A 25187-nucleotide genomic window follows, 5' to 3' on the forward strand; every position below is an offset into this window, starting at 1 on the left:
TTATGTGTGTCAATTCTTTAAGTCCTTCCCTTCCGTTTTTATAAGGTCTTTCCAAAATTTACACTTTTTCTCTCTTTCATCCTTACTTTATCATTGTTTATAATTCGTCCACCTTAAGTTGCCCGTGATTTTTGCGCTTTGCAGTTTCTTTCCCTTATTTCAATGGCATAATTACACAATACTATGGTTTTCCATCCTTTCTAGAACACTTTTTTCGTGCGAAGCACCGTGTTTTAATGTTGATCTAACGTTGCGGCTTGGCATTCAAGACGAAGGGGTGACAAATGTAGGAAAAGTTTAAATGGTCAAAGTATAGTTTATCTCCCCCCATCCCCTCCTTTTTTTTAATCCTGTTTCTGTTAGCCCTTTCCTAAGTTTTTTCCTCTTTTTTTTTTTCTTCCCATATTTGATTAATTGTCCTCATCTTGTTATATCTTTTCTTCCATGTTTTCTTCCTTATAATCAGTTTATATCAGCATTTTCATAGAGGATTTCACACATATTTCTTAGTTTCAGTCTAGTGCTATTGCCATCCAGATTTTATTATATTTCTTTTTTTTTTTTCTTTTTTTTTTTGCTATCTTCAGTTTTGTTTGTTACTTTTTTCCATTTTTTTCTCTTTAACTTCCATTTACACTTTTCTTTTTATTACCTTGGAATTATGTTATTTTCTCCTTTTCCATCCATCCATCCATCCTGTTTGTAAACATTTCATGGATGAATCCTCATTTTAAAAAATTTATTTTGCCTACGTTTCGCCCCATTCCTTCATTCTATTATGTTTCTTATGCTATTTCTATACTTTTCGTTTTTTTTCCCATTCTGGGAGTCCCTATTAGTCTCATTACATACATGCATTTTATATATATATATATATATATATATATATATATATATATATATATATATATATATATATATATATATATATATATATATATATATATATATTAGCACATTTCACCTTTCCACCCTGTTAACTTCATTTTTATTCATTACTGGATTTTTCATCTCCTCATTCTTTCAAGCTTTTTATTTGAATTTTTTCTATTCCTTTCTTTATCAGTATGATTATCATCATCATCATCATCATCACCATAAACCAGTTCCATTCTAAAAACTGGAGCTAGCAAATGTTGTGATTCGTGCATACAGTATATTAATGCACTGTGAATTCTGTGCCACACAGTTTAGGACTTTCCACTTTCTCCCACAAATAATTATACCAGTCTGATTTTCAGAGTGCGTTTGCATTCTTTTTAACATCGTAGGTTCATATTATCTGTGCAAATTTCGATATCCTCGAGTTTCTTTAATCACTGACAGCCCTGAACTGCCCTTTCCATCTAATAATGTACTGTTATTCTCTCTCTTTCTCTCTCTTACATCTTGTTCTTATACGCCTTTCGCCTCCCTTCTGACTCCTTATTTTGCGTTTAAATCATCCTCTGTTTTCCCTTTTCCGTCTTCTCCTTCCTTCTGTCTTTCATCCTGTTCTTCCTCCTCTTCCTCCTCCTTCTTGCGCATCCAAATTCCCCCTTTATTCCATTCCGGCGTAATTCCTCAATCATTGTTTCTCTCTCCCTCTCTCTCTCTCTCTCTCTCTCTCTCTCTCTCTCTCTCTCTCTCTCTCTCTCTATCCCTCTGTCTGTGTCTGTCTGTCTGTGTCTGTCTGTCTGTCTCTCTCTCTCTCTCTCTCTCTCTCTCTCTCTCTCTCTCTCTCTCTCTCTCGTTTCCTCTTCCTTCCTCTCCCGAAAACAATGCCTTCCCTACACGCCATTTCCCCCTTCGCTCCTGTTCTTCCCATATCTCTAATTTCTCCCCATTTCCCCCAACATTTTACACGTCTCTCTCTCTCTCTCTCTCTCTCTCTCTCTCTCTCTCTCTCTCTCTCTCTCTCTCTCTCTCTCTCTCATATTTCATTAATAATCCTCACTCCCCTCTCTCTCTCTCTCTCTCTCTCTCTCTCTCTCTCTCTCTCTCTCTCTCTCTCTCTCTCTCTCTCTCCCTTCCTTCTCCCCTCTTCCGCATTAGGAGTGAGGGGAGAGGCAGACATCAAGGAATTAATTACTCAATCAGCGTTGCGTTCTCCATTCGTTTCACATTATTCTCTCATTCGTCCTTCCCCTCTTTCCCTCCTCTGGCTCCCCTCTTGCCACTCCAACCAGCGGCGAGGGGAGAGAGAGAGAGAGAGAGAGAGAGAGAGAGAGAGACAGACAGACAGAGAGAGAGAGAGAGACAGAGAGAGAGAGAGAGACAGAGAGAGAGAGAGACAGACAGACAGACAGACAGACAGACAGAGAAACAGATAGATAGACAGATAGATTGGGAAGATAAAGCGGCTTTGATAAGAGATGAAGCTCACCGAGGCAGTGAAGTGAAATCTAGAGGAATGTTTGTGGGGAAAGGGAGTGAAGAATGGAGATCAAATAATTTGCAGTGATGATGATGATGATGAAGAGGAGGATGGAGATGGTTACAGAAATGTTGTCGGTGTTGACAATGACTTAAACGATTCTAATGAATAATACAAATATTATTACTAAAACTAATACTAGTAATAATGATAATGATGATAATAATAATAATAGTAATAATAATAATAAAAATAATAATTATAATAATAATAATACTTGTAATAATAATATTAACAGTAATAATAACATCATCATCATAATCACCGTCAACACCATCGCCATCATCATCATCGACTTCATCATCGTCATCATTGTTTTCTTTGACAAAACAACAACAATCATAAGAACAACAACCATTAACAGGAGCAGCAGCAGCAGCAGCAGCAAGAATAATCTTAACACCACCACCAAAAAGAACAACAACAAAATAACAACAAACCGCCAGCAGAAAACATTATGTCTAAAGGAAGAAAAATAATATTACCGGTAATAATAATAAGTATTAATGAAGCTCTGCCCTCACTGCCACCACGCCTGATCCCTTCAATGTACAAATCCGCCAAGGACTCTCTCTCTCTCTCTCTCTCTCTCTCTCAAAGTTAACGGGTACCTATTCTTCCCTTGCTTTCAATCTCTTTCTTAGTTTCCCTCTCTTTAAACGTTCATGGGTACTTTATTCTCTCTCTCTCTCTCTCTCTCTCTCTCTCTCCTAATCTCTACTTTCACTCATAATCAACTGAAAATTTCTATGTCAAATTATACGACCAAATACTTGACTACACGAAAGGAGAGTTTTTGCATACACTAATGGTCAACAAACCTGATATGTGATTTATTATCTGGATCAGACTCAACGACTGTCTTATCACCCATTATGTAAGGGGAAAGATGGAAAGAGGTTGAGGTGGGGTCTAAGGGGATTGGGGACAAGAGAGTGTGGGAAAAGAGTAGGCAGGTGTACGAATGGTGTAGGTGAGTGTGGGAAGGGTGTAGGTGGGTGTGGGAAAGGTGTAGGTGGGAATGAGTAATGTGTACTTAGATGACAGGGACTTAGGTGGGTGTGAATGTGTGGTTGTGGGAGCGAGAGATGTGTAGGTGTGAGGGGAGGATGTTTGTGGGTGAGGATATGCAGGATGAAGGAAAGGGTGTAGGTGGATGTAGATGTATTGCAGGGTGCGAGCGATGTCAGTAGGTGAGGAAAAATGTGTCGGAGGCTGTGGATGTGTGGCTGTGGAAGGGAGTGATATGTAAGTGTGTGTGGGAAGAGTTTAGGTGGGTCGGCGTGGATGTTTGGCTCTAGGAGGGGACGATGTGTTGATGGGTGGGAGGAATATGCGTATGGGTATATAGATAGGTGAAGATGGGCTGTTTTGGGATCTAGGGTGTGAGTGCGATATGGCAGGTGTGCAGGTGGGTGGCTCTGGGGTGGAGGGGTTGGTATACAACAGCAGGCAGTGGATGCATCAAGAAGGGAGGGTATATTCATTTATTTCTTCTCGGCATATGTTGTGCAGTCCGTTCACTGAGACCCAGCAGTCCTATGCACCAACACGACGCTCCACATACCATCATGTCATCATATGACGTGGGGCAGTTGATGTGAGAGAGGGTTACTGCAGATGGTATATGTTGAGCGTACGAGTAGATGTGATGGGGGTGGGGCCTGAGTGATATGGGAGAGGTCTGGCGAGTTTGGGCGGTCAGAGTGGTGTAATAGAAGAATGGGTGTGCAACAAGCAGGGTGGGTTCAGATTTAGGTGTAGTGTGGGCGAGAAGTGGGTTTGCAACGCCGGTGTGATCGTGTATTAGGCTGTGGGGGAGTGCATGTGGGCGTGATATAGGCGGTGTAGACGCTCGACAGGCGGTGTGGGTGCAGGGTGGGCGTGGGGTGATTCTGGACTCTGATCGCTGACCATCTAACAAGAAGCCCCCACTTAAGGCTGATTGCCCGGCTGCACGCAGGGGCTACAAGGACACGCACAAGCACGCAATCAAGTACACGTACGTTCAAGCAACACACGTAATCAAGTACACGCACGCTTCCTAAATACACGTACTAAATCGAGTGCATGGACAGTCACACAAGACACGCAATCATGTAAATACAGACCCTCGCAATACACGTACTCAAATGCACGCATTCAGTCACGTACATGCATGGTCACACAACGTACGCAGTCTTGTGCACGCAGAATCACATAATACATACATCTACTAGAGTAAACCACTAAACAACGTACAGGCAAGGTCACACGACACTTGCAATCAGGTACAGTAAATGCGTGCCAGCACGCACAAGTAGGCTACATTTATAGAGCACACGCAAAACGTTCAGCCACGCAAACACGATGAGAAATGTACATAACGCATGCCCATGCTCGCAACTAAACGCACGCATGAACGAACACATGCAGGAAAAGGCCACAAAATACAAACCCACACAAACAGACCCACACATATACACACTCACATCTCCCCACACATCCCCCCCCCCCACACACACGCGCGCGCGCATGCAAAACAATGGATCCGTAACCCCTTTCCTAACGATGGGAAGTGGAATGCGAACGAAGAATTAGAGGAAACAAAGGAACGTATCGATAATTTTCATCTCTTTGCATATCTATAGAGTTTTGGGAAAATTCAGGAGAACGCATTATCGCACTCCATCTCTTTGTAAAATGTGTTCGCTTCTATTCTTTCTTCCCTCTCCTCTCATTACTTTTTTTTTTCTTTCATTGCCTCTTGCACTCACTATTCGCCCTCCCTCTCCCCTCCTACTCTCTTTCCCCTTCCTTTTCCTCTAATGTTTCTTACTTTCTCCTCTTAGATTTCTCTCTCTCTCTCTCTCTCTCTCTCTCTCTCTCTCTCTCTCTCTCCTTCCATTCTCATTCCATCTCCCCCGCTCTCACCGACCTCTATACCCCTCCTCTCTCGATCCCTCTCCCTTTCTTCTCACCTTTACCTATCCCTCAATCGCTGTGCCCCATCCGTTTAACTACCCGCTCCCCTGCCTCCACCTATTACTCCATCCATCCCCCCTGCTTATCAACCCCTCTTTCTCTCCACCCTTTTATCTCCTTTCCCTCCATCACTCTCCCCTTCCCTCCACCCCTCTTACCCCCTCCCTCCCTTCCTCCCCGCCAGCACTGCAACCGACATATCTAGCTGAAAGAATACAAGAAAAAACAGATCATAATGAAAAGGCCCTTACAGTTCCATCTCTCCCCTCCTCCCCCTCTCTCCTCTCCTCTTCTTTCCCTTTCTATCTTCCTCTCATTTTTTTCTCCATTACACGATCTCCATCCCTTTCTGCATCTTCCTCCTTCTCCTCCTCCTCTCTTTCTTCCCTTCTCTTCTGTTATACTCTCCTTCACTTTTCTCTACCTTGCCTTCTCTTCCTTGCCGTTTTTCTCCTGTCTCCCTCCTTTCCCCTTTTCCCGTTTTCTTTCTGTTTGCTTATAATTCCTGTTTTAATCCCCCAGTTTTTCTCCTCTTTTCTACCAATTCCCCTTCCATCCTCTCCCCTCACGTACCATTACTCTTTACTTCTCCCTGCTTTCTCTCTCCTTTCCCTCTTTATGTTTATTATTCTTGCTACTAATGCGTTTCCTTTTTCTCACCACATTCCTTTCGGCCCTCTTTTATTAAAATATTGGCATTCATTTCTTTTTTTAACTCCCCCCTCTTCTCTCTCTCTCTCTCTCTCTCTCTCTCTCTCTCTCTCTCTCTCTCTCTCTCTCTCTCTGTCACACACACACACACACACACACACTTTGTCCACTCCCCTATCCTATTTTTCCTTTCTTCATCCATTCCCGTTTTCTCTCCTTCTCGTGACCTTCACTTCTATCTCAGATACAGTCGTTTGTTGACGCACAAGTGTCCTCGTCCTCCGTAATTCTTCGTTCAATCCCACATTATAACAGCCAAAGATAGATGCATAATACAACTAAACATATTTAAGAATCTTCCTGGACACACACAGAAACTCATTCAATAACCACATAATTGTCTTTCATGAGGTGGCTACAATAATATCAGATCCTATTATTAGTTACCTGACACAAAGCAAATAACAGTATGAGGAAACATCAGACTAACAAAAAACATCCAATATATCTCTAAATAAGTTTCTGGACATTCCGGTTTACGATGTTGATTTGTTTTTCATCTTCATGTGATTTATTTATTTGTTTATTTATTTATTTATTTGCTGCCTCAAGTATTCATTGAGGTACCGTAAATTTGTGTCAATATCAGAGGTATGGATGAAAAAAGTTTGTGTTGAAGACGCCTGAGTGTATGCGTATATAAGTGGCCTTGTGTGTGTGTGTGTGTGTGTGTGTGTGTGTGTGTGTGTGTGTGTGTGTGTGTGTGTGTGTGTGTGTGTGTGTGTGTGTGTGTGTGTGTGTGTGTGTGTGTGTGTGTGTGTGTGTGTGTGTGTGTGTGTGTGTGTGCGTGAAAGCATATCAGCGCTTGCTTTAGTTGTGCATTAGCGTGTAAGGGGAAGCTTGTCAAGAGGGAAGAGGAAGCGTGGGTAAGGCAGGAGGGTGTGGCTAAGGCAGGAGGATAGGCAGTGAATTGGTAGGTAGCTGGGTGAAGCTATAAGTAGGAGACTGTATTGCAGAAACAGGTAGATGAAGTTGAATCTGTCTGGAGGAATGGTTAGGTAAGAGGCCGAAATCATTTACCAGGTAGATGAAATGGTTGGCAGTTGGGAAAAATTGCATGTAAGTGATGTGAGAGGGGGAAGGAAAAACTGAGGCATGAAAGTTAGAGGAACAGGGAAGTAGGGAAAGAGAGACAATGAGGAGTGTACAACTAAGGGAAATGAGTAACATGAATGAAATGTGATGAGAGAGAGCAGCAGCAGAGGAATGAAGGTGCAGAAAGGGTGTACAAGCTGAATGCATGAAAATAGAAGAGAGAGAGAGAGAGAGAGAGAGAGAGAGAGAGAGAGACAGAGACAGAGAGAGAGAGAGAGAGAGAGACAGACAGACAGAGAGAGAGAGAGAGAGAGACAGACAGATAGACAGACAGAGAGAGAGACAGACAGAGAGAGAGACAGAGAGAGAGACAGAGAGAGAGACAGAGAGAGAGACAGAGAGAGAGAGAGAAGTGAGAGAAAGAAAGGGGTGAGGGTAGAAAGAATGAAGAGGAAAGCTGAGAGGAGAGACGGAGAAAGAATGGATGATGCTGGGTTAGGAACAAGACTGGAAGAATGAAGAAAGAAAAGTGCAAGACTTTAGGACGAAGAATCAATATGAACTGCAAAAAAGTAGGAGGTGCCAGAATGAAGAAGATATTAATGCGGCAGTGGAAGGGGGATATAAAGATAAAGATCGGGTACGGGAGATGGGAATGACGAAGAAAAGGGAACGATGAAGAAAGAGCACTGATAAAAAAAAATATCGGAAAAATGTGGAAGTATGGCGACGAGAGGAATGACGTAGAAGAAAGAGACATGACTGAGCAGAGAGAGAGGAAGCATGGATAAGAGAAAAAAATGATGAAACATACTGAATGAATTGGGGGTAACGAAATGGAGAGAAAAGAAGAGAGACGCTTACTTCCAGTATTGATGTGGAAGAGGTGGATGATGGAATATAGAAAAAAAGTGAAGAGTGATATTAATCCCTTCACTCATGAATGACTGCATATTCTTACAGCCATCAGCGATTGTATTCAGATTAGGAAGGAATGACTCCTGCTATTAATGGGATTATTGAAGGCTGCTTTTTAACTTGTGCTCTACGAGAGGTCATCCCCAAACGCTGAATAAAATCGTCTGAAATTAGCAAACATAAAATACAAAGAACATCATCGGAAATAAGGGATTAAATGCAAATACAGATTTAGTTTTGAGATGGTGTAAGTGGGGGTGTAGAACGAAAGGTGGAAGAGGGATGAGTGGAAGAGGGCCTGAGCTCCACGGGCGGGGGGGGGGGGAGTAGGGAGTTGGGGAAGGGGGGAGGGGTCCTGGAAGCGCTGGACACTCCGCTAACAAAAAGGAAGGAGAGAGTCTGGCACGGTTTAATTTGAAGCACCCTCACCGCCAGACAATGCCTCGGATTTTCAACACCCGCCCACTCCACCCTGAGGACCGTGCGTGCGTGCGTGCGTCCGTACGTGCGTGCGTAGATGAGAGTTCCAGGGGCCTAAGAGTGCGCTTTAAGAGTCGCCGAGCCTGGGAGTGCGTTACAAGAGCTACTGGGTTTAATGGTGCGTTTAAGAGTACCTGGATTAAGAAGTGCGCTTAAGAACCTGAATCTAGGAGTGCGCTTACGAGTCACTCACCTAACGCTGCAGCGGGTATAACATTCACCAAACTAAGAGTTCATGTAGGTTTAACTGAACTTAATAGTCACCGAAGCAAGAGCTCGCTTAATAGTCACCAAGCCAACAGTGTGCTTTATAGTCCCTCGACCTCAAAGTGCCTTTCAGAATTTTTCGGTGCAGTGGAGAGTGCTTCTACCTCTTTAAGTTCTCGAGGTGTCTTTCAAGATGAATAATGTAAATCCGTCTAGTACTGGCCAAAGTACAGAAAAATGTAATAACGCTGGAGAAGTACAAAATTCTCCGACACAAACAGTCTCCAAGTTAAAGAACCCCTGGGTGTAACAGTCGCTGGGTTTACGAGTAGGCTGCTTGAAAGTAAGAGTCCTTGAGTTAGAGTCGAAATATAAGAGTCGCTGGATTTAAGAGTTCCTTGAATTAAGAGTCCTTGGAGTTACTACAGTATTTCTTGCGGTTGTCCAGATCATGCGACTCTCACCAGGACGGATGAGGGTAAATGCGTCTCTGTGCGCAGAGAAGTTGAATTTTCTTTATACTAGTCTGTGTATTAACCACTTCAATAAGATTTCTCTTTACATTTTAATCATGCTACCACTAGGCTATTTTATCCAATTCAGGAAGGATATATAGCAGTGAAAGGGCCAATGACTGCAAAAACTATCCCTTTCAGCGTGAAAGTCTCCCCTAAGCTTAATACAATCGTGTGAAGATGGTAAGATTACAGTAAAGAGAACGTAAACGGTCTCAAAGGACAAATATATTCATGGGTTCAAAGTTGATCCAAGTTTGCGTTGATTACTGCAGTGGTTATTGGTACAGATGTTAGATTTGTCTGGTTCTGCGTATAGGTGCCAACTCTTGCTTGTGCTGCATATAACGATGGTTGCAATAAGTATGCTGTATAATCAAGGATCGTGTGTTTGACTGATATTGGGTAAGAAAAAAAAATGTATTTACTTGAACTGCTTATTAGGTGTCTATGTTGGGATGTACTGCACACAAAAGTTTGTCTTTACTTGTACCATGTATATGACTCCAATTACTTGTCCTCCATTAATGTCATGCGGCGTCAGTATTCTAACGTGATGTTAGCAAATTTTCATAATGTTGGTAAATGTTCGTTTGTGCCAATAAGCACCTACAAATATCGATTAACGTTCCTAAATATCGGCAAATATCTGCAAACACCCGAAACTACCTCCAAATGTTCGTAAATATTCATAAATATCCGAATCTGTTTAGTAAATATCCATCAACATCCCTAATACCTGAAAAAGTTTGCAAATATCTGTAAATGCCAGAAAATAGCCATAAATATTCTGAAACTCCGTAATTGTCCGTAAATACCCGTAAATGTGATTATCCCCTGCGTGTTCTCTCTCATGCGTCAAAAATGAGCAAATTATAAAATGCCAGTATTTGTTAAGGTCTAATTCTCGCTCTTTTTATCGTCAGTATTAAAAAATATTATGATCCATTTAAGTAGACGAGGCATAATCAGTGAAAAGGAATGGTAATGGGAGGGAGAGAGAGAGAGAGAGAGACAGACAGACAGACAGACAGACAGACAGACAGAGAAATACTACTACTAGTACTACTACTACTACTAATAATAATAATATTAATAATAATGATAACAATATCTGAAGAGAAGAAGGAGAAGAGAAAAAAATATTAAAGTAAACAAGGATACACTATTGAAAAAATAAATGGAATGGAAAGGCAATGAGAAGGATGGTTATGGGAGCAATTGCATTTTCAAAGATAATAAACCGGGGATACAACAAGCACGAAAACTAAGGTGAGAAAAAGATATGGATAAAGGCAGTAGAGCTGGAGAGAGAGAGAGAGAGAGAGAGAGAGGATAATAAAGAGAAACGGAGAAAAACTATAATCCGAAAGTTTTTTTAAAAGATTGCTGGAAAAGGTAGAAGAGTAAGAGTGAAGAGGAGAGAGAAAAAAGAGAGAATTGGAGAGAGAAGTGGACAGAAACAGAGCCAACTTTTTAGTAGTGAAAACAGCAGCCTAATTGGAGTCTGAGCAGTGAAGAGTCGTGGGTGGGGCTGGGCGGGGTGGGGTGGAACGGGAGAGGTGGAGGAGGAGGGAGGGAGTGGGTGGGGTAAGGGAAGGCAAAGAAAGAAGGAATGGAGGGAGGAAGGTAGGGTAGAAGGGAAGAGAGTGGGCGAGAGGGGACCGGGTACGGTGGGGTAAGTCGCAACGGGACGGGACAGGGTAGGGGGGCGATTGTGAACAAGCGTTGTAAATCCGGGTAAAGGAGGAAGAATATGTACAGGGTGCCTCCGGGAGGAAGATGGTAAGGTAAGATGGCTTAAGGTAAGAAAGGGTGAGGCAGGGCAAGGCAGTGTGTGCTGCGAGATGGACGGACCGGCCAGGGTGTGGTAGGCTTCGGTAGAAGGTTAAGGAAGGGAGTGGTAGGGGGGGGCAGGAGAGTGTGATACATGCTAAAAGCGGACACAGCAAGAGGAAAAAATATATATGGTGGGGGACGGCAAGAAAAGGTAAGATAGGGTAAGGTAGGACAGGACAGTGAAAACTGACAGATGCGTGAGGAAGACGAAGCACGGTAGGAGACGATGGGATATAGGATAAGAGAGGGTACGGTGGGGTGGGAAGCACGAGAAAAAGACTGAGTAAAGTGGGGCGGAAGACACAAGAATATGACAGGGCACGACAGGAAAGAATAGGGAAAGAACATTAGGACGGAAACGGAAATGGGAAGGGAAAAGGTAGAGCAGGGAGGGGAGAGACAAGACAGGGTGAGGAGAGCACGAGAGAGAGAGAGAGAGGACAGGAGGGCTCTGATGATCCTTAAACACTGAGCAGGCAACTTCAGCCCCGCTCCTCTGCCCCACTCCACCAGCAGGCAATTCTTCACACTCCTACCCCCACCACCATCTACCCCACTCCACCTCTCTCACCTCACACCCCTTTCAGCTCTTCAACTCCCACCCACCCCGTCCACCCTATACTCCAATCCTTTCAGCTCTTTACTCCCTCTTTCCCTCCCCCCTCCCCCGCTCAATCCCTCCCAGCTTCAAACCATTCCTTCCAGATCCGTAACTACCCAACCTACTCCACTTTCAGCTCTTTAACCGCTTCCATATCATCCACCATACTCTACCTATCACATCTCTATCACATAACTCCACCCCATACCCTTTCCAGCTCCACACTTTCCCCTCTCACCAAACCTCTTTCAACTCCATCCTCTCCCTCTCCCCTGCCCAACACCCTTCAAGCTCCACCCGACACCCCTTCCAAGCCCTCTCACTTCTCCCACCTTCTCTTACTCCTCCCACCCTCCACTCCCCAGCTCACATCACAGTTTCATGCACATCTCACCCAACCTGGGTTATTACTACACATAATTAAGTCGACTATTCTCTTGGAAATTAAATGCGAGTGCAGTTTTTCTCTTCTTCTTCTTTCTCTCCTTTTTATAATCATGAAAGTGCTTACGAATTTCTGCAGGTGTGGTTATATTACGAAGTTACAAAAATGCTACACGCTTACAAAACTGCTGTGTCTCATCTCACACTACTGCAGTGCTAAAAATATTTGTAAGTCGTCCCTGGCTCACGGAAATTAGAGTGCGTTTTTTTACACGGCGCTTTTACGAGTATGTATGTATGTATGTCGTATTTCAGTATGTACAGTATATGATATGAAGTGCAATCATATAAGTACGCAGTATTTCTGCTGGCATCCTTTACAACGATCAGTATGCAGAATCAACTGTATGTATACAGTATTGTATTTAAGATTTTTTTCTTATCGCCGTAATTGTGTACAATGTGATAATTTTAAGAATGTGTTGAATGCATGTATTTCTGTTGACTTTTATATGAATGTCAGTGATTACGTAGCTATATATCGGTACTATTACCTGTATTTTTGGATTTCTTGCTTCAATAGACAGTAATAATAATTACTGAAATAATTAGACAGAATAGCTGTTTAATAAAACGTTCTTGATTTTTATGGCCTCCCTTCGAAGGGGAAATAAAACCGTCTGGGGACTGCAGGACGACACATGATGTCACGAAACAAGAAGGGTTAGTAGAGAAAGTTTCGAACCCGTTCAGTGTGATAAAAATGTCTTCAAAAATGTTTGCCTCCTCTTTATTAATATTTAGGAATACAGAATAGGCCACTTTTATTCTAACCCTCTTAATTTTCATGACACCACTTTCAGTTTAACAAGGCCACGACCAAACGATAATATTCAGTTAAAGGAACATCATTAAGGATATTTCATATGTTTCAGCTTCGAAAAGTCCTAAGTTCAATGCACATGTCTGGTGGTAAGGAGAATGGGTTAACACTCATCTTGTCCTTCTATACTTGTCCTTCCACCACCCTTCTGTTCCCAGAAAAAAAAAAAAAATCGCCAAAAAACACTGTCAAATACGAGAGTATTATTACTGTGAGTTACAGTTCCCATACAATTCAAAATGATGTACGGGCGAATGTTATTCCATGACACTATTAACATTCTGCATCATTTTCTTATACATTTTCTCCCCTCTGTCTCTCTTAACTATCACGTTTTTACTTAGTAATCTGTCTGCTACTGATCTACTATCGTGATGAAAGATCAGTTTCTCATTTACTCTTCCTATCCCATTTCATCTCCCACCTTTAACCGGAGGATTCTTAAACTGTTCTCCGCCATTTACCCCTGTCTGTCGACACGGCCACCCACTGCCTGCCCATAATCACCTATTAAATCAACCGATTTAAATATATTAATCTATATTACATAAATCTATATCTGTCTATCTGCCGATCTATCTGTCTACCTACCTACATATCTATCCGTCTGCCTATCTACATATCTATCTATCTATCTATCCATATGTATGTAAATATATCCTTTAAAAGGGGAGGAACTGGACATTTTAAAAAAGTTAATGAAAGGGGGAACTTCAGGGTTTAAACCTATTAACTTTACTACAAAGTACCCTTCTAGTAATACCCTAACACACCAGCCCTGGGACTAAAAAAAAAAATAATAAGTAAATTTGGTTTTACGCCAGGTATCCCCAAAGGGCTATGGCGTTGCCCCTGGGTAGAGGACTTTTGATTGGAGCGTGCAGCATTCAATGACCCGATGCCCTTCCTAATGTCTACCAATGACCCTTGGGTGGATTCGATCCTCCTACCCTTCGGTCAGAGAGGAGCGATAACCCACTGAGCCACGGCTGCTACATACCAGCGCCGAGATTAAATGGTGTGTATATATATATATATATATATATATATATATATATATATATATATATATATATATCATCCCAGTGGCTCAATCGGTAGAGAGGTGGCCTGCAGTCCTATCGGACCCAGGTTCAAATCCCGTTGGGGCAGGGAACAGTTTAAGGATTTGAAGTTCATTAAATCAGACTTTATTGATCTACCAGAAGACCTGCCGACATGTCGTAAAAATACCCTCGCTAATACCAATACACCAGTCCTGTATGAGACAGCCCTACTCAATATGGACGGTGGGTGTTAGCCCGAAGTGGTGACATGTAGAGGTGTATGGTATGCAGGAGGACTACTGGGCCTTGGGAGCAGGCTGTGAAGCCTATGGCCCAGAGTCGGTCACATAAAAAAATATATAGGCTATATAGCAGAACATATTATACTACACTCAATCAATATTGCATACACTTGAAACTCCATCATGTTCGCGGCAATAATGCAATTGTGTCTGCAAAAGGGTTAAAAATTGCACTATTTGCAGCTGGTATATTTACCCTAACCGTGACACTGCTTTTACCCCTAAGGGAAAACTTATCCCTGGCCGGGAAGTGCTGCTTGCCCATGCTTCCAATCTCTCAACATTTTCTCTTCATCCTCCCAATCATCCTTTCCCTATTTTAACTTAACGCCTTCCTCCCCATCCTTTTTTAAGCATTAGCTTCGTCCTTCTCTCCCCATCCTTTAATCCCCATACACATCCACTCCATCATTCTCCACCCTTTCCATCCAATCCATCATTCCCTATCCTTCTCATCCATCTCCACCCTTCCCTGCCTCCCACCCTACAGCCCCGCTAGGCATAATGGGCTCAAGTGAGTCATTGATCGTTACGAAGTAAAACTGATAAATGCAAACCAGCAGGAGTGGGCGGCTGAGTGGGCGGCTGAGTGCGCGGATGAGTGAGTGGGAGGAAGTGGGTGGGTGAGTTGATGAAAACTAATGAGTGTGTGTATGGATAAGCAGGTGCTAGTGGGAGAACAGGTGAGTGATTCTGAGTGCGTGGGTGGGCAGGAGTGCATAACGGAATGGTAATGAGAGGAGTAGAGAGTACATATGAGTGCGCGAGCAAGAAAGCAGAAGTGCACGTGGGGAAGGATAGGAAGTGACAGAAAAATGGAAGGAGTTCGCTGGAAAGTAAGTGGCATTACCCTTTCGGGATGCCTACACCTGCCACTATCCACTCATCTATACATCGATCATTTGCTGTTCACTACTACATATTCCTACAAGGCTCACATCATTCACGCTCCCGAACTTTACTTTCATCGTCATTCATCTCTGCACCATCATCTATCTTACTCGTACTCACTCATCATAATTCGATCCAGCAGCCACCATCATCTACCTTTCCCGTCCTCCCATTCGCTGTAGTTCATCTACCTTCACCTCACCCCCACCTTACATGCCGTAGCTTATCCATAATTTATCCATCTTACTCTTACCTCCACTCAGGTATCAACTACATCCACCTCCCCCAAAGTCTCAACCCTCACCCACCTTTCTCGTCACCAACACCTTTCTGCTTCCACGTGATTCTTCATCTCCACCGTTCTACCTCCATCCCCAACGTTCTTCCTCCACTTCAACCTCTACCATTCTACCTCCATCTCAACATCAACCATTCTACCTCCACCTCAATCTCTACTGTTCTAACTCCACTTAAACTTCCAGTATTCTACCACCACCTCCACCTTCACGATCTCACTTCCAGCATTCTACCTCCATGCCAACATCCAACACCTCTCACCCAGGCCGTCCTAATATGACTAAACTAGGGCCCTCTGTTTACCCTCCTCTCAAACGCCAGAAATATATTGCATTTTCAACCACATCATTTAGAACAGGGGAGGGGAAGCCAAAGCCAGAGATGTGGCTTATCGCTGCTTTATATAATTTTAGGCAATGGTAAAACTGTACAGACGAATAAGTCGGGTTGTGATCATTTTTTGACTAACATACTCTATATTTTCTCTATACCTTACATCGCTTTATTAATATTTTGTAGATGGCAGAATACCTTTTTTTTAAATAGATTTAGAGACTGGTAAAATTGTGCGCGAGAATAAGTGTTCATGATAATATTCTGTGAAACGTATTCTTGGTCGCTATTTTACACTGTCAGAGATTGGTAAAACTTTGTATGCGAAAAAAGAGAGACTGTTATAAGTTTAACGCAGTATATTCTGTCCTTGCTAATTGTTGGATTCTTTAATACGGGCTATAAGCTTTTCTTATGAGAGAAATGTATATTAGAATATAGTCTCGTCATTTGTTACAGTAATTCGTTTCATTTACACGTATTTTTGTTTGGAGCGAAAGAATATTATGCATTCGTTGGTAAACATCATCATCATCATCATCATCATCATCCGGACTTAAGGAGGAAAAATCTGCACTTTCTTTGGGAATGAGTTCTGTCAATGCTCAGTTTCCCGTATACTTCTTTAGCCAACAACCACAAGACGAATTCTTTCTTTCCGTTCGAGAAATACTTACTAATTTCCTTTACATACATAAATTCCCTATTTCCGTTCTAGAAGGACTTGCTAATTCCCTTTACACACATACACACACACACACACACACACACACACACACACACACACACACACACACACACACGGGTGTGTGTGTGTGTGTGTGTGTGTGTGTGTGTGTGTAGCCTCTGTGGTACAGTGGTTGAGTGTGCGTTTCGTACACGGGTGAAACAGGGTTCGCGCCCCGCCAGGGTAATAAATTTGGGAGTGTTCACCCGGCCACGTACTGCATTGGCGGACACAAGTGGTGCTGTGCTTGAACCAGTGTCGCTTACTATAAAGTATGCTTGCACCCAGTCGGCTTGCGAGGGCCGATTACACTTGATTCACAGACTACACACACATCTAAAGCCACTCCAACACTACAATTACACTTACAAGCACTTCTCACCCTACATACAAATTCTAGCAGACAGCCTAAGCCACTTGGTAGAGATACATAGGCCGTATCGTTCCCACTTCGGTCGGGATAGGCCGGTCCTGCAGTGGATACTCAAATGGCTGATGATGATATATACAGTATATATATATATATATATATATATATATATATATATATATATATATATATATATATATATATATATGTGTGTGTGTGTGTGTGTGTGTATGTACTGGAAAAACACACAATTCACGTGTGTACATGTGAAAAGTTTTTGGCGTTCAAGCCTGGAATCAAACCCGGGACCTCAAGACAGAAGCCAGGCACAGTTATCACTACACCATGGCATGATTACGGTGCCTGACTTTTATCTAGTGGTTCCGGGTTCGATTCCCGGCTCGAGAGTCAAAAACTTTCCATATCGTAAACTCCGTTATGTAAAGGGTTGCTCAAAATCCTTTACATAACTTAGTTCTGAAGTGACTTAAATGGAGTTTTCTACGATACGTCTCATTATTTGCATTCTAATTATTGCCATCAAACTATCGTCCTTTAATTGGGAGGGAATTAACACAAAGCATGAGTTAGCTTTGCCCTTCATTAACCCGTTCAATACAAGCGGTCTTTCCTAAGTTTACTACGGTCGTTTGTTAGGTAATGACAATGAAATGAAGGAATTCATGGAGTAAAGGTAATAAAATGCACAGAGTACCGCGTAACTCAATCAGCACGTTGCAAGTATCACGAGATATTAAACAAAATAAAAAAGCATTTTACTTTACCTTGCATCTCTGCTTACTCTGCTTCCTGCTCTTTCCCCCTTGCCCTTCACCCAGCGGAAGAGAAGACACATTCACCAGCATCACAAGCAGGCTCAGCAGTCACAAGCAGATTGGGAGTGGGGGGAGGAGCAGGCAGGAATGATCATCAGCATGCAGCTATGTAACAAGCAAGCAAGTACAGGTTTTCATTGCTAGCTCGTCAACACAGGAAGGAAGGAAGGAAGGAAGGAAGGAAGGATGAATGGTTGTTTGGATGGATGGATGGATGGATGAAAAGCAAGAAACAAGTAGAGATGTACTTGATGGATGCGAATCCAATATGGGGCTTCGGTGAAGTAAATCACCGTATCAAACTTTGCTAGAGGAAAGCACGTTTCCAAATTCCTCAAAGAGTGACTGACTGACAAGACCGATCGTTGAGATACTTCGGCATCTAAAAAAAAAAAAAAAGATAGATATGGTTATATAGATGGTTAGATAAGTAGGTTGGCAGAGATAGATAAAAAATAGAGATAGACACACACATTTTATATATATATATATATATATATATATATATATATATATATATATATATATAATCTCATCAGCCGTTTTGTGTGTGTCCACTGCAGGACCGGCCTATCCCGACCGAAGTGGGGACGATACAGCCAATGTATCTCTACGAAGTGGCTTAGGCTGTCTAGTAGAGATTGTATGTAGGGTGAGAAGTGCTTGTATGTGTAATTGTAGTGTTGGAGTGGCTTTGGATGTGTGTGTAGTCTGTGAACCAAGTGTAATCGGCCCGCGCAAGCCGACTGGGTGCAAGCATACTTTATAATATGCGACACTGGTTCAACCATAGCACCCATTGTGTCCGCCAATGCAGTACGTGGCCTGAAGAACGCTCTCAAAGTTTATTACCCTGGCGGGGCGCGAACCCTCGTTCTTCAGTGTACGAAAACGCACACTTTACCACAGAGGCTCTCTCTCTCTCTCTCTCTCTCTATATATATATATATATATATATATATATATATATATATATATATATATATATATATATATCTATCTATCTATCTATATATATATATATATATATATATATTGTATATATATATATATATATATATATATATATATATATATATTTATTTATATATATCTATCTATCTATCTATATCTATATCTATCTATCTATCTATCTATATATATATATATATATATATATATATATATATTTTAGAGAGACAGACAGACAGACAGACAGACAGAATCTGCTAGGAAAAGGAATAAGGGCATATATAAATAAGAGGAAAAACAAGGGAGAGGCGAGAGGACACGAATGAAGGAAGAACAAGAAACAAATTAGTGATGTGAAAGTGAAAATGAAAAGAGAAGAAAGTAAAGTTACAAGACCAACGGAAAAATACTAAAGATAAGGAAGAAGTGGAAGTCAAAAGAAGAATGAAGTGAAGGCGGAAAAAAACAAAAAAAGAAGAGCAAAGACACTGGTGGAATGGTAGTCTACATGGAAGAGGACACAGAAGAGAACAAAAATTGAAAGGATTAACAGAAGAAGGATGGACAAGATAAAACTGGACAGATGAAAGAGGAGTGAAGAAAAGAATGACATGGGAATGAAGAAGCAAGGGGAGACAGAAGAGGATACGGGAGGTACTTCAGAAGAATGTTGGAAAGAATGAAAATGTGAGAAGGAAAGAAGATAGACAACGGCACTCATTTCACTGTCCTTTTCTCTTTCAGATTCACACATCACTCATCACCTCTACGCCTTTGTGCATACACAGTCTCTCTCTCTCTCTCTCTCTCTCTCTCTCTCTCTCTCTCTCTCTCAAACACACACACACACACACACACACACATTTATGGAAACTACCTGAAAAAGTAGAGTTAAAGAAGAGACGTGAGGAGGAGGAGGAGGAGGAGGAAAGGTGATAAAATGTCAAAAACAGTTATGAAAATGTGAGATTAAACGTCATCAAAACAATTAATTCCCCACTATTTTATATTTTTTCACGAGCTTTGCTGCTAGCTAAATATTTAACCCAAATTGGAAAAAATTAATATCCAGAAAATAAAAGTATACGCCTTTTATAGCAATGTGACTCTCTCTCTCTCTCTCTCTCTCTCTCTCTCTCTCTCTCTCTCTCTCTCTCTCTCTCTCTCTCTCTCTCTCTCTCTCTTTCTCATCGTCTGTCAGTTAACCAAAGATAAGAGAGGAAGGGGGTAGTGAAGGGAGGAGAGACAGGTAGGGCAGAGAGAGACGGGAGGGGGGGGGGAAGAGAAGGAAGGGATAGAAGAGGGAAGGGGGAGATGGAAAGGGGTGGGGAGGGAGGGAGAAAGAGAGGGGAAGAGGATTAACTGAGGCTTGTCTATGTCACCGCGTGGGGAGAGGGGTGGCGGGAGAGGGCGGGGGTAGGGGTGGGAAGAGGGGAGAGACAGTAGTGAGGAACAACGGAAGAATATAGGGAGAGGGAAGAGTGAAAGGGAGGAATAAAAGAGTGAGAGAGAAGAGTGGCAGGAGAACAAAGAATGAGGGAAGAGGAAGGGGTGACATAGAGGCAAGCAGAAGAAGCGAGGAAAAAGAGTAGGCGTGAGGGGAAGAGGGAGAGGACTAGGAAGGGTGAGGAGAAAGGGGAAGAGAGGGAGAGGAATGAGAGAAGGGGAAGGGATGTTGAGGGTAAAAAAAAAAAAAAAAAAACGAGAGTGTGTGAGAGGTGATGTAGGTGAAAGGCGCAGAATTGTAGAGAGAAAAAGAGGAAAGAAAAGTGAAGAAGTCTTATGGTGACAACAGGGATGAAAAACATGAATGGTGAAAAGGAATATGTGTATGTTTATACGTGTGTGTGGAGAGAGAGAGAGAGAGAGAGAGAGAGAATGTGTGTGCTCCACGCTCTCTTCCTTCTTTCAAAGTTCTCTCTCTCTCTCTCTCTCTCTCTCTCTCTCTCTCTCTCTCTCTCTCTCTCTCTCTCTCTCTCTCTCTCTCTCTCTCTCTCTCTCTCTCTCTCTCTCTCTCTCCTGCCTTCCCCACTTTCATCCTCCCCTCTTCATATTCTCTCAACTTTTCATTCTCTCTCTCTCTCTCTCTCTCTCTCTCTCTCTCTCTCTCTCTCTCTCTCTCATTCCTTCCTTCCTCCCTCCCTCTCTCCCCCTTTCCCTTCTCTCTTCCCTCCCACCATCCCCCGGCGGCTCAACAAGTGACAGCATCCGTTCCTCCCTTCCTCCCTCCCTCCCCTTTTCCTCCCCTCCTGTCTCCCTACTCTCCCTCTCCCTCCCACACCCCGTTCCTTCTTTCCGTTTCAGATTTACCTATTCATCCATTTCATAAATTTGTTTTAGTCTCTCTCTCTCTCTCTCTCTAACACTCCTTCCTCACAGCGCACTTACGCACGTTCACTTCCCCTCTCCCCCATTTTGCCTCTTCTTGCTTCGCTTCACCCCCACGTTCCATCGTCTTCCCCTCACTATTTTTCTTTCTCCTTCTCTCCTCTCCTCGTCTCACTCCTTTCTTCCTTTTCCCTCCCCACATATCCTTCTCCAAAATACTTTCCTTTTCCTTTCAAATTCCTTCTCGTGTTCTTCGCTTCTTCTCGAATTCCTTCTAGTTTTTCCTTATATATTCTCTCTCTCTCTCTCTCTCTCTCTCTCTCTCTCTCTCTCTCTCTCTCTCTCTCTCTCTCTCTCTCTTTGTTCTCTTCTGCATTTCCTCTCTCTACCCTCACCCTCTTCTCCCCTTCTCTGTTCTCTGTCCTCGTGTCTCGACTCTACTTTCATTCTCATCTTCATCACATTATCCTCTCCACTGCCCTGCTCTCCTCCAGTTCTCCTCTCAATACCATTTCTCCTTCTCACTCTCTTCATCGTTGTTTTATCTATCATCCGGTTTTCCTCAACCTCCATTGCCCTCCCCACCACCCAGTCTTTACTCTCACTTTCCTCTCTTCATCACCTCTTTTTCCCTTTCACCCCATTTCACCTCCACTATCCTTAATCTTCTTCCTTCATTTTCCTCTCACATTCCTCCACCCACATTCCCCCACCTCACTTTTTCCTTCCCCAATCTCCTCCCTCTCCAGTCTTCCTCTCCCCATCCTCCCTACCTCTCCAGTCTCCCTCTCCCCATCCTCCCTACCTCTCCAATCTCCCTATCCCCATCTTCCTTCCCTCTTCAGTCTCCCTCTCCCCATCCTCCCTCCTTTTGCAGTCTCCCTCTCGCCATCCTCCCTACATACTTTCACCCACTATTCTGTACCCCACTCCTCTCTCTCTCTCCCTAACTCTTCTTCCTCCCTCATTCTCCTCCCTCCCCTACAATCCTACTCCCTTTCTGGTAATCCTCTTCCCTCCCTGACTCTCCTCCCCTCTCATCCCCGCTCTCCTTGCTACCCAAATTTCCCTACACTCACAACTCCCTCATCACCATCTCTCACTCCACTCCGCTGGTCTCCACTCCAACCTGCAAACTAACAACATGACAAACACAAAAGCTGCACAAACCAAATAACAGAACACGTTACAGAGCACAAGTCCAAGGCATAGCAAAACAGAAACAGAGAAAACAAACAAAGAAAGCACAACAGCTGGCAGGGGAGAAAAAATTACAAAACTAAATCAGTCATAAAACTAAAACTTAAGAAAACTTAAATCAATCTTAAATTAACTAAACATAAAGAAACTCAGCCTCAGTGCATTTAAAGAAATAAACGAAATAAAAACAAATTTAGATCAACTCAATGAACAAAAGGGCTAACTTGACTCATATCAGTTTAATCACCAAAACTCAAAAGTATGCAGAAGTAAATAAACTTCATTGTACTTATAACAACTTAATTTAATAGATTTTCACTGTACTGAAAACGTAAACATGAACATAGTCAACCTCAAGGCTAAAAAAAAAAAAAAAAAAAAACGAAATTCACTCAAATCGACCACAATGCACTCAAGCCAAGCCATTTTCTAACCATCTAAATATGCTAACAATCTAACAAAAATCATAAAAAATCACAAAAAGCTATACAATATATGGTAAAAAAAAATAGATGGATACTCAGCTAACCATGTCTGGAGCATCTCTGCGTCTCTGCAAAAAGAAATTTGAAACATTAAGACATAAAAAAATGACCTACTAAAAACACGCGAGAATTTTGGGATGAGTTGACTTGATATTGACTCTGGAATTATAAAATCGGTGGGATAATTTCTTCACGGGGTATTAATATTATCATAACTGCAACTGTTTTACGAGAATGGCAACAGTTCTTCCATGCACCATCATAAACATACTGTATCCCTAGTCATATTTATTATCATCAACATTTCCTTTCACTGTGTTCTCCCAGCAAAATCATCATCATCGCTATTATTTTGATTTTATTTTTAGCCTTATTTACGTCTACTTTCCTGTCTACTATCCAATCAGCTATCCACTATTAATTACTATTATTGGCTCTGTTAATGATTGTCCTCTTTAGAAATTCCAGTAACTTTTTCTTTGTACTAGTTTCAGAGTCCCTTCTATGTATGTTCTAACACACCCACTCCCTATTTCGTTATTCTTGTTACTCTGCAGATTCTTTAATGAAATAAATTAAACTGTGGGGTAAAGACAGCTGTATTTATACATCCTAGACACGCTGCAAACACACACACAAACATCCCTACATTTAAACGAGCATGAACGTACAAAAGCTCACACACACACACATACACACACACACACACACACACACACACACACACACACACACACACACACACACACACACACACACACACACAAACGTCATGGTAAGAAAAATTCAACTGCAAAAATTCAGCATAAACATTACCTAATCTATAATAATACCTGAGCATCAATATTGGGTATATATTTGGCGAATCAAAGCTGCAGATAATTATAATAACAATAATAATGATAGTAATAATAATAATAATTATAATAAAAGTAGTGGTAGTAGTAGTAGTAGTTGCAGTGGTAGCAGTAGTAATTGCAGTGGTTGTAGAAGTAGTAGTAGTAGTAGTAGTAGTAATAGTAGTAGTAGTAGTAGTAGTAGTAGTAGTAGCAATAATAATAATAATAATAATAATAATTTGTGGTAGGTGGTGACGACCATCATCCACTCACTTAATGCAGTGCTGCCTACTTCTTCCTTAGCCTTTATCATTCTTTTTCTGTGCCTGCCCTCCTCTCTTCCTATTTCTCCCATCTTTCCAGTCACTTCTTATTGCTTTTCTTTCTTTTACAGGTGGCTTTACATTGAGCGACAAGCCAAATGGTTTCCTGTGGGCCAGGGAACCATTTACAAAGCTGGGTGGTAACCATATAACCAAATCATACGTGCTCCATACGTGTCAACGAGTGGGTTGGTGGAGGGTTAGTGCCCCTCCCTGTAAAACAAATAACTCAATGTCAAATGGCCACCCCTTACGGGATTATGGCGTCTGGCAATAGATAGATAGATAGATAATAATAACAGTAATAGTAATAATAATAACAATAATAAATAATAATAATAATAAATAATAATAATAATAATAATAATAATAATAATAATAATAATAATAATAATTCTTAAAATAAAAAATATGATTGAATGCATAAAAATATAAGACACTGCTATGACAAATACACAGATATATTGACACATGAATAGAGAGAGAGAGAGAGAGAGAGAGAGAGAGGAGAAATTTCAATGCAATATACTGAGAACCTGATACAGTAGATAAAACTACAGAACGGTTTAATGCAGTGAGGGAAAACGGAGGAGAAGGAGGAGGAGGAGGAGTACGAATCTTGGTCTCCATGACAACCCGCTCTGAACAGACCATGACGCAACAACAGCAGCAGCAACAACAACAACATCATGGCCTCTTTGTGGTTTCATGACGAACACATCCAGTAACCGGTAATCAGACAGAGACCGATGAATTTAAATATACAGATAGCCTGACATGGATAGACAATTGGACCTGCAGACATTAGTGCTGCTATCGAGACAGGCAGATGCGGCAGTGATAGCGATGAATGAACAGACATATACAGATATAAAAGAGCAACTACCAACGAAAACCGTTGCACGGACTAGGACATACAAATAAAAAAGATTATGGGAGAAGAGAAATACAGAAGGAAGCGTATAAACACTGGCATTAGGCACAGTCCGCTGAAATACAGAGAAAAACGGAGATTTATAAACAGACGGAAAGACAGGTAAATATAGATGGCTAGAGAGAAAAGGATAGATATACATAAACAAACAGATTGGCAGACAGATAGATAGACGGACAGACAGACAAAACGACAGTTAAATAAGATGAGATGTATGGATAAATATACATAGAGAGATAAAAGAAATGAAGTGAAATTTAGCAGTGATACCTGTCCTTCTCGTATCCATCCTTAGTGCTCAAATTTGTCATTCTTCTTCCTATTTAAATGATGTGCCCTTAACAGTTTTCTGTGCCTGATTTCCTGATTTTT

The 25187-nt window shown here is 41.8% G+C and overlaps 1 protein-coding gene across 1 annotated transcript in view; it reads right to left on the reverse strand.

Annotated features, from left to right (window-relative positions):
• LOC145392377 (uncharacterized) overlaps positions 1–25187 on the reverse strand; it is a 767527-nt gene that overhangs the window by 362835 nt on the left and 379505 nt on the right. Inside the window, exon 2 of the mRNA XM_080266779.1 lies at positions 22764–22787. Within this exon, the coding sequence (XP_080122905.1) occupies positions 22764–22787 (24 nt within the window). The remainder of the gene's footprint in view (positions 1–22763; positions 22788–25187) is intronic.

The sequence above is a fragment of the Coenobita brevimanus genome, chromosome 22 (genome assembly GCF_032717465.1).
Source record: "Coenobita brevimanus isolate Jiangsu-jjx chromosome 22, ASM3271746v2, whole genome shotgun sequence".
Lineage (NCBI taxonomy): Eukaryota > Metazoa > Arthropoda > Malacostraca > Decapoda > Coenobitidae > Coenobita > Coenobita brevimanus.